Source organism: Terrapene carolina, unplaced genomic scaffold, assembly GCF_002925995.2.
Source record: "Terrapene carolina triunguis isolate 2854851 unplaced genomic scaffold, T_m_triunguis-2.0 Scaffold523, whole genome shotgun sequence".
Lineage (NCBI taxonomy): Eukaryota > Metazoa > Chordata > Testudines > Emydidae > Terrapene > Terrapene triunguis.
In genome coordinates, this window is record NW_020664874.1 from 200,143 (window position 1) to 210,002 (window position 9,860).

The 9,860-nt window shown below is 56.5% G+C and overlaps 1 protein-coding gene across 1 annotated transcript in view; it reads left to right on the plus strand.

Moving 5' to 3' along the window:
* Nucleotides 1–9,072, plus strand: part of ADGRF3 (adhesion G protein-coupled receptor F3) — a 20,541-nt gene extending 11,469 nt beyond the window's left edge. The window contains exons 8-14 of the mRNA XM_029913226.1: nucleotides 186–382; nucleotides 2,408–2,647; nucleotides 3,283–3,759; nucleotides 3,796–4,695; nucleotides 5,010–5,051; nucleotides 5,220–5,282; nucleotides 8,932–9,072. Coding sequence (XP_029769086.1) covers nucleotides 186–382; nucleotides 2,408–2,647; nucleotides 3,283–3,759; nucleotides 3,796–4,695; nucleotides 5,010–5,051; nucleotides 5,220–5,282; nucleotides 8,932–9,072 — 2,060 coding nt within the window. The remainder of the gene's footprint in view (nucleotides 1–185; nucleotides 383–2,407; nucleotides 2,648–3,282; nucleotides 3,760–3,795; nucleotides 4,696–5,009; nucleotides 5,052–5,219; nucleotides 5,283–8,931) is intronic.
* Nucleotides 9,073–9,860: the final 788 nt, after the last annotated feature.

Consider the following 9,860-nt stretch of genomic DNA (forward strand, 5'->3'; position numbering starts at 1 on the left):
GGTGGGTAGCACCGGAGACGCGCCGAGGACTTTCCCTGGCGATTGGACCATGCTTGACAGCTCCGATCCTTGGTGCGCACCTGGTTCCCGTTCTTTGCTCCACACCAGTCGATCGTTATTTACCGTGTCATCGTCCCACGCGCTTTGCTCTCACTCTGTCTTCTCCTCCCTCCCTGTTGTCCCAGTTGGGGATCCCTTCTGTCCCAGCAACGACTCGCAAGGCACGTGGACGGCCACCAAGGCGGGGCGGGTGGCCGAGATCTCGTGTCCTGACAACAGAGCTGGGACGGTGCAGAGGAGCTGCTCCGTGGGAGGAGTCTGGGGAGAGGTGATAACCAAGTGCACCAACGGGGAGCTCCTGGCTGGACTGCGCAGTGCTCAGGTGAGTGGAGGCTTCCTGCCATCCTCTTGTTCCTTAGCCCTACGATGCCACACACCCGTCTGCATTTCAGCCTCAGCGCTCGCTCTCCCCGAGGGGAGATTACTCTAGCATTGTCCCGGGGTCACTCCGGATGGAAATGAAGGAACCTCCTTCCCAACGATCCGTGTGTAACCTTTGGGTGGGCTAGAGTTCCCTTCATTGCCCGACTCCAGTGCCTAAAAAACCCCAACTCCTGTTGAAAGTAGCTGGAGACCCAGCGTTCAGTCTCTCAGGATTTTCACCGATTGCACAGGGTCAACCTCCCACCTTCAAGTCCCCAAAGGAACTAAAGAAATTAATTTAATTCAATAACTCTATAAAATCTTATGATAAAGAAACAAATCATAATCTAATGTTTACAGCATGACCTGGCTACGTTATAACCACAGACATTATCTTCACAGTGATACAGAAACATCAATAAAGAAAACAAATTCCAATCTGAACCGTTCAGTCCCCTCAGAAACACAGCGAGAAGAAACTGAGCGTTCCCAAAAGCTTAGGCTGAGTTCATCCAAGTCTCAGTTAGAGTCTTTGATCACCAAGTCTAGACAGTCTGAGTCTCAAACAGCATCTTCCCTCCACTTGCTTGTCGGGATCTTCAGCTGGAATCCAGGCCGACCCTTCCCCTGCTGAAATCCCTGTTAGCCAGCCAGCGAACTGATTAACCAGCCACTCCGTTCCGTGTCTAGATTTAAAGAAAACCTTGCTGCAAAATGCTTCTGAGTTCGGGACACCAGCCGGCTGTCTGCTCCTGGCTCAGCTTCTCCCAGCTCACCCAGGGCACATGGCCCTTTGCAGAGCAGCCGCCCTCAGGGACTCTGACCCCAGCCACAGGGCACCTACTGGAGCAGACCCAAAACTACCACCCCCAATTCCAGGAGCTTCTGGCTGTGGAGTGCTTAATCTGCCTAGCAACAGTGACCCAGACACAGCTCACTCCTACCTCCCCCCAATGGGTCTCTTAAAAAGATATCTCCCTATTAGGCACATGGGTTACACATGAGCTCCTGAGGTTGCCTGATTTCCCAGGGTCTGAATTCTGCCCTAGCTCTTATCCTCATTAGCTCTCACAGCGCTTTACTAAAGACGTCATGATCATTATCTCCATATTACAAATGGGGAAACCGAGGCACGGAGCGTGACTTGCCCAGGGTCACCTAGCAGCAGAGCCGGGAATAGATGGCTGGTCTCCTGAACCCCAGGCTAGTGGTGTCGATCTAGACTCTAGCCCATCCTGCCTCTTGGAAAGCCCTTCTGAGCGAGAGCAGATCTTCCAGAGAGAGACAGCCAGTCTGATGGCAGCCCGCCGTGTCCCCAGCTGAGTTGTTCTGACGTGAACCACCCTCGCTGTTCAGACTCTCGCTGTTCAGACTTTACAGCCCGACTGGAGCATGAGACAGCACAGCCGCTCCCCGCAGCCTCGGGAGAGAGAGGCCCCGGCAGGGATCCTGATGCTGACCCTTTGCCGGAGTGCAGGAAACGTTCTTGGATGTAGGTAGAGAGCCTGGAAATTCACAGCCGTCCTTTCCAGCGTCCCAAAACTCCGTTGCGTCCGTCAGTGCAAAGCGTAGTCAGCGGGTTGCCTCTGCTGTTGCAGAAAGGGGCAGGACCGAGACCCACTGCGGCCCAGACCTCCCTTCCACACCATCCCGTGTAGGGTGACCAGACAGCAAGTGTGAAAAATCGGGACAGGGGGTTGGGGGTGATAGGAGCCTATACAAGAAAAAGACCCAAAAATCGTGACTGTCCCTATAAAATTGGGACGTCTGGTCACCCTACTCCCGTGGGAGCTGAGAAACGGCCACTGACTTCAGCGACTGCACTGGCTCCTCTCCCGCATGGCCGGGGGAGCTGGGTCCCTGCACACCAGGCCCATGGGTTGGATTGGAAGTGGAAGGCTCCGTAACGTCCGTCCCTGAGATCGCCCCGGTGCCCCGGCCTGTTAAATCTCAGTCTCTCCTCCCCCCCCTTTTCACTCTCCAGCTGGTCCTGGCAGGGCTGGGCAACCCCCGGAGCGAGCTGGCGCGGCTGATTGAGTGGCTGAGGGCGGAGACTCAGCCTGGGCGGGGCTCTGTGAGCTCCGCCTCGGACCTGCTGGCTCTAGTGACCACGGTAGACACCATCTCCCGTATTGCCGGGGACGCCGGCCTGCACCTCAGCAGCAGCACCATGGCCGTGAGTACCCGGGACGTGGCGCTGGTCGGCTCGCAGACCCGGCAGGACGTGGGCAGCCCACACTAGGTGGGATTGGCCGGCGGGACGCTGCACATCTGGCACAGGGTGCTGAGGCTGGCGATCAGAGCCGGTTGGGAGAGCCGGCTGCCGGGCACGATGCGCTATGTTCACCAGGACTTCAGACCCCGTTGTGTGGGGCGCTGCACAGACACGGTGTCCCCAACCCCAGGCAGTAGCATTCTTATACGACGCATGGGTTTGGCCCTGGATCGTTGTCAGTCTCTGTTTATTTTCAGCATTTGCAAAGCGAGGCCTTGTCCTGCCTCAACGAGGAGACTCAGAGAAGGAAAGGGGGGAGCCAGAAGGAAAGAGAACTGGGGGGGAGGATGGAGAGAGAAAAGATGAGCTAGACGGGGAGCCCACACAGACACCCTGCTGGCGTGGTAGACGTCAGAACGTCAGCATTCGCCGGCAAATACCAGAATGATCACCGTCACTGCAGTTAGCTCCCGTGCTAAGCGTAGGGGCGGAGCGAGGCATCCCAGACAGGCCATGGCATAAACACTGACACTGTCGCTCCCGGGGGGGGCAGAGGGAGGCCAGCTCTGGGAAATCAGCCCTTGAGGGGACGAGGCCCATACAACCCAATCCAATGCTGGCAAATGCCATCTTTGTGCTTGCAGACTTTCCTGGCGGTCGTCAGCCAGATGCTTGACTTCGATCCCCAGGCCCTGTGGGCCAAGGCTCAAGCTGACGTGCCCTCCGTGGCCTCCACGTTCCTGCAGTCCATCGAGAACATCACCAGGTGGCCGGTCCCCGCGGACGGCAACTTCAGCTTCACCCTGCCCAATGTCGAGCTCCAAGGGTCCGTGTTCGGTCCGGATTCGCTGACTGACTACAGCAAAACCTTCCACGGGCAGCCCCTGCTCCAAACCTACATCAGCCAGGAAGTGCTGGAGCAGCTGGTGCAGCTAGGGGCCAACGTCACCGTGACCAGCATGGCGCTGAAGACGCTGGGCGGACTCCTGCCTGCGAACTATGGCCCAGGGCTGGGCAGCTCCAGCTACGTCCTCGGCAGCCTGCTGTTGTCCAGCAGCATCATGTCCAGCAACGGGAGCGTGAGCCAGGCAGAGATTGCCATGACCTTTGGTCACAGGAACGTGACAGAGGAGGAGGCTGCGGCAGCCTCTGGGGAGGAGAGGCCCCAGTGCGTGTTCTGGGACCATGGCTTGTTCCAAGGGGAAGGAGGCTGGTCCTCCCAGGGATGCCAAACCTCTGGCACAGGCACCACCACCAAGTGCACCTGCCAGCACCTGACCTCCTTCTCCGTCCTCATGTCCATCCATAGCATCACGGATAGCTTCTGGCTGGACTTCCTGAGCCAGTTCGGGGTCTGCGCTTCCATCCTGGCCCTGATCCTCTGCTTGGGGATCTACTACCTGGTCTGGCGGTTGGTGGTCAGGAATAAGATCTCTTACTTCCGCTACATGACTCTGGTCAACATCGCCCTGTCCCTGCTGATGGCCAACGCGTGGTTCCTGGGCTCCACCTGGATGACCCCGAGCCACGAGAACGAGCTCTGCGTGGCTGCCACGTTCTTCACACACTTCTTCTACCTGGCCATGTTCTTCTGGATGCTTGTCCAAGCCCTCCTGCTTTTCCACCACCTGGTGTTCGTCTTCCACCAGCTGGCCAGAGCCTCCATCATGCCTCTCATGGTGACCCTCGGGTACCTGTGCCCGCTCCTCATTGCTGCCGCTACCGTGGCTGTTTACTACCCCAAGCGGGGCTATGTCCAGGCCACGGCCTGTTGGCTCAATGGGCACAATGGGGCGATTTACGCCTTCTCTGTGCCTGTCCTGGTCATTGTCCTGGTCAACGTGCTGATCCTTTTCGTGGTGGTGATGAAGCTGATGAGGCCGTCGTTGTCCGAGGGACCCAAGGGAGAAGAGAGGAAGACCCTGCTCAGCATTCTCAAAGCCCTGCTCATCCTGACGCCCATCTTCGGCCTGACCTGGGGGCTGGGGATTATCACCATGACAAGCAAGAGCTCTGAATTGTCCCATTACATGTTCGCCGTCCTGAACTCATTTCAGGTGGGTTATACGACATGGCAATCTGCCACATGTGCAAGACTCGAAATGCCCATTATCTCCTTCCAGCTGTGTGGGGCCCACATCCGGACACAAGGCCTGGGAGCCCGCTAAGGGACAGGCAGCTAGGGACTGCCACGGCACAGGGCCAGCCCAGCCATGTCCCCTTTCTCTCAGCCATGCCCCCTGGAGCTAACCTTGCTGAGCCTCGGAGGTCTCCGAAAACCAGGCTGTAGGCTGGGGAATCACTGGACAGTGTTTAAGCAGCATGAGGTTAGAACCGATAAGTAAATGCCCTTTATTTCTCTTTCACGCAGGGTGTCTTCATCCTGGTCTTCGGCTGCCTCATGGACAAGAAGGTGAGCTGCTCCTCTTCCCAGCCTTCGCCAGTCACTCTTGGCCAAAGACACTTCCAACCAGCCATCAAAAACAACCGCCCTCTTAACAGCATAAGAAAGGCCATACCGGGTCGGGCCAATGGTCCATCTCCCGACACGATAACAGGAGTGACCTTGTGTTCCCTACAGGTGCGGGACGCTCTGCTCGAACGCATCCAGAAAGAGCTCACCTCCATGGCTACCACCGCTCAGGTGAGTTTGTGTAGTACCCTGCACACCGGCACGGCCAGGAGTTAGCTGTGGTGTGGGCCACCGCGCTTCCCGACTGCTCCCCTTGGGAAGAAGGGAGCAGCAGCCACACAAGGTGCGGCAGGTTCAAGGCAAGGCAGTCGTCCAGGCTGAATAGCAAGAACGTTGATCCTGATGGAGCTGAGAACAGACTCAGGGGAGCCGGTGTCATTTACAAGAGACCAGCCAATGCCCGGGAGCAGGGCGTGGCGAGCTGGGACGAGGTGTAAGCTCACAGGCCTGCTCCATGGCAGGAGTCTCTAGCTCCCCCGAAAGGCTCGGTGAGAGGCAGTAAGTGGGATGTGGCTAGAGACAGAGGCGACCGCACTGTGAGCGATCATCAATTTCAGTTCAGGCTCCTCAGCACGTAACGAGGATACGCCCGTCAGGTCTCTGCCGGGCTAGGTGCTGCGGATCAGACGTCTGCCCGGGAGGTTGGGTATTTCTCTTGGCTTGTGTGTCTGGTGGGGATTGTGTTTGGGGACTGTGGGGGCAGAGGGCTACTAGCTGCTAGCGGCGTGGGCACTAGCCAGGATTTAGCCTCTTGTCCTTTGATCCTTGAGCGCCTTTGTGATCACCCTTCCCCTGCGCGTTAACGAGGGCAGGGCTGGCCTAGGAGAGACTGCCTTGAAAGCCTGATGCTAAGCGACCAAGGGGGGCTAGTGAAGGGGGGCAGCAAACGGGGGAGAGGAAGGTTCTGGGAGGGAGAGCGAAGAAAATCAGAGGCTGCATTGCCAGTGCCCGCACTGCTCCTGACGCCTCCACCTCCACCTGTGTCCAGCCAGGGACACCCCTGCCCAGGTCCTGGCGTGGGTTTGCAGAGACTGTGGCCTGGCTGGAGGGACTGTCCGGTGTGAGAGGTGCCTGCTGGTGGAATCTCCCAGAGGCAGGCAGGAGAGCTGCAGGAGGAGGTGGCCAGGCTGAGGAGCAGGCGTGTGCACGAGGAATTGCGGACAGGTGGAGACCGCTAGGGCTGAGGAAGCAATCCTGCTGGCGAGGACAGCCGTAGCACCACCAGGGGAGGAGGAAAGGGCACTGTCACAGGGAGGTCGCTGGCTGCTGGTTACTTCTGGCAGCAAGCAAAGCTCCACCCCTGCTCCCAACCCTCCGTCCATAGAGATAACAAACCGGTATGGCTGCCCTGGCAACGGAGGATGAGGAATCTCCCCCAAAGGGGAGGAGGAGATACTCTGTACCTCCAAGCGCCCCACCCCCGTCAGCTGGAGGAGCCCTGAGTGGGCCCCCCCTCGGCTGGAGGATCCCCAGGCTGGCCAGAAGAGCCTGAGCCCACCAAAGCCCTGAGCCTCCCCCCCACCTGCCCGGAGGTGCCCCAATCCCCCCTCCCCCAACCTCTCCAAGCCCCCAGAAGCAAAAAGAAGACCAAGGACAGAAAACACAACAATGGCCGAAGTGTTAAATGCTTTTTTTGTTTCTGTTTTCACCAAAAAAGTTAGGAGTGATCGGACAACTAATATAGTGAACATCAGTGTCATTGGGGTAGGATCTGAGGCTAAAATAGGAAAAGAACAAGTTAAGAATTACTTTGATAAGTTAGGTGTCTAAAAGTCAGCAAAATACATCCTATTTTGGGGGGGGAAGGGCCCTGGCCATTTGTTTCCAGGGAGACAGAGTGTCAGTGATTTATGCACACTGGCCTTTATCCCACCACCTAGAGACTTAAGAAATGCATAGGGGAAACTGAGGCACCCACACAGTATTCAGAGGAAACATTAAGAACAGTCCCACTTCGTCACAGTGATAAGTAACAGTCAGCATGGATTTGTCAAGAACAAATCACGTCAAACCAACTAAATATCCTCCTTTGACAGGCTAACAAGCCTCGTGGATATGGGAGGCAGTAGATGTCATATAGCTCAACTGTAGTAAGGCTTTTGCTACTGTGTCACATGACCTTCTCATGAGCAAACTAGAGAAATACAGCCTGGTTGGAAAACTGTTCCCAGAGAGTAGTTATCATGGTTCACAATCGAGCTGGAAGGGCGTAACGAGTGGGACCCCGCAGGGATCTGTCCTGGGTCCAGTTCTAGTCAATATCTTCATAAACAATTTGGGTAATGCATAGAGAGTACACTGATAAAGTGTGCAGATGATACCAAACTGGGAGGGGCTGCAAGCGCTTGTGGGGACATGATTAGAATTCAAAATGATCTGGACAAACTGGAGAAATGGTCTGAAATAAACAGGAGGAAATTCAATAAGGACAAATGCAAAGTATTCTACTTAGGAAGGAAAAATCAGTTGCACAAATACAAGATGGGAAATGACTACCTAGGAAGGAGAACTGCGGAAAGGGATCTGGGGGTCATAGTGGATCACAAACTAAATATGAATCAACAATGTAATATCGTTGCAAAAAAAGCAAACATTCTGGGGTGTATTAGCAGGAGTGTTGTAAGCAAGACAGGAGAAGTAATTCTTCCGCTCTACTCAGCGCTGATAAGGCCTCAGCTGGAGTATTGGGTCCAGTTCTGGGCACCACACTTTGGGGAAAATATGGGTAAATTGGAGAGAATCCAGTGGAGAGCAACAAAAATGATTAAAGGTCTAGAAAACATGACCTATGAGGGAAGATTGAAAAAATTGGATTTGTTTTGTCTGGAGAAGAGGAGATGAGGGGGAACAGGATAACAGTCTGGAAGTACGTAAAAGGTTGTTATAAAGAGAAGGGTGATAGATTGTTCTCCTTAACCTCTGAGGACAGGGCAAGTGGCAATGGGCTTAAACTGCAGCAAGGGAGGTTTAGGTTGGACATTAGGAAAAAGTTCCTAACTGTCAGGGTGGTTAGGCACTGGAATAAATTGCCTAGGGAGGTTGTGAAATCGCCATCTCTGGAGGTGTTTAAGAACAGGCTAGAAAAAACCTGTAAGGATTGATCCAGATAATACTTAGTCCTGCCTCAGTGCCATGGGTTGGACCAGATGACCTCTCGAGGTCCCTTCCAGTCCTACACTTCTATGATTCTGACATCTCAGCATGGCTGGGTTTCCTCCTGGGTCCTTTTGGCAGCAGGGTCTGTGGCTGCTGCAGTGAAGGCTGCTCAGTTGGGTAAGGTCACCTCTATCCGTCGTCGCGGGGGTGTGCAGGTTTTCCTCCTCCAAGGCTGACGGGGAGTAGTCGGTCAGACCTGGTCTCTGGAGGAAATGTGTCACTCCGCATTGTGGACATCAGCATGGGACGTCTCGCTCCGGCTCAGGCTCTCCCCTGGTTGCCGTTGCTCCTCTCTGGGGTTGGACTGGGCTTTGTAGCTCCGTGGTTCCACCGTCCGGTCACTGTCAGGCGAGAGCCTGCCGGGGTCATGCTCCCTGGCGCTTGCTCTGCGTGGGAGTCCCTAGCAGTCCAGCTTGCTGCTGGTACAGATCTGTCCTTCCTCCCCCTTATTCGTGGTGCTTTAGGCAGGGCTGACGCCTTCCGACAGCTGGATTTTTCTCTGGGTTGGGGTCCCCCTGTATTTCCCATGACTCCCCTTTGAAAGCACCCCCATGCTCACAAGCCCTGCATCGTGGCCTCTCTCCCGCTGAGCCGGGGCTTACCGCAGGGCCCTCCAGATGCCATCCTGGGGTGGGGGTTCCGATTTTCCTCTTCCCTCCTCTAGGGCCTGGGTGTGCTGCATCTGCCTGGCCTCCTGCCCAGCGAGGGAGGCACCAGGCAGATGTATCAAACGGGACTCACTCCCGCAGAGCAGGAGGAAGGGGCGCGAGACAGCTGCATTTTGGCCATCAACAGGTGCCAGTGAGCTTAAAGTTTAGGGACCAAGCTCCCGGGCTCCGCACAAGGGCCCTGCCTGTTTGCATGGAAGCACCAGGCTCCTGTGAGCCGCTGGCTCTTGGCCAGATGGTGCTTTTCACTGCACAGACGTGAGGTGAGCCTGACGGGTCTTCCTCTCTTTGCTCACAGAGAACAAGTGAAAGTTTGGAGCCAAAGCCAAGCGAATAAAGCGGCCGGAGGCCTGTGCATGTGAGTACGTGTCTGCTTGGGCGCTGCCTGGGCTTGGACTGCAGGGTCAGACCCAGCACTTTCTTCCAGCCCTTAGTACTTCTGGCCCGTTGGAGGAACCTTCCCCACTGTGACCGGATGCAGCACTGTGCATTTCCCTCCCGCACTGGGAGTCGGCAGGCAGCCTGGAACAAGCGCTCCAAGAGCAGCCACGCGCCTGCCTTCGTCTCCCTGGGCCGGGGTAGGAGCTGCCCGGCCGTCCTACAAAGCAGAGCCGGGTTTGGCAAGGGAGGTGCGGGATGCTAAGGTTCATTTGCCTGCCCTGGGCAGCAGGTGGCTGCCCCCTGTAGCTCCGCGCTGTGCTCCCTCTCTGGCCACTGCCGCTACATGGCAGCCCCCCCACCCCCACCCCCCCGGCAGGCGACTGCGAGTCGACTCTGGGGGGAGGAGGGGGGTTATCCTGGCTGGACCTCCTGAGCAGCAGCCTGGGGGGCTTGGGTGAGTGTCACGCCAGGGCCCCTCCCCTCCTGGAGTTCGCTGTTGCACCCAAACTCCCTCCCAGCGCCCGCATCCCTCCTGCACCCCAAT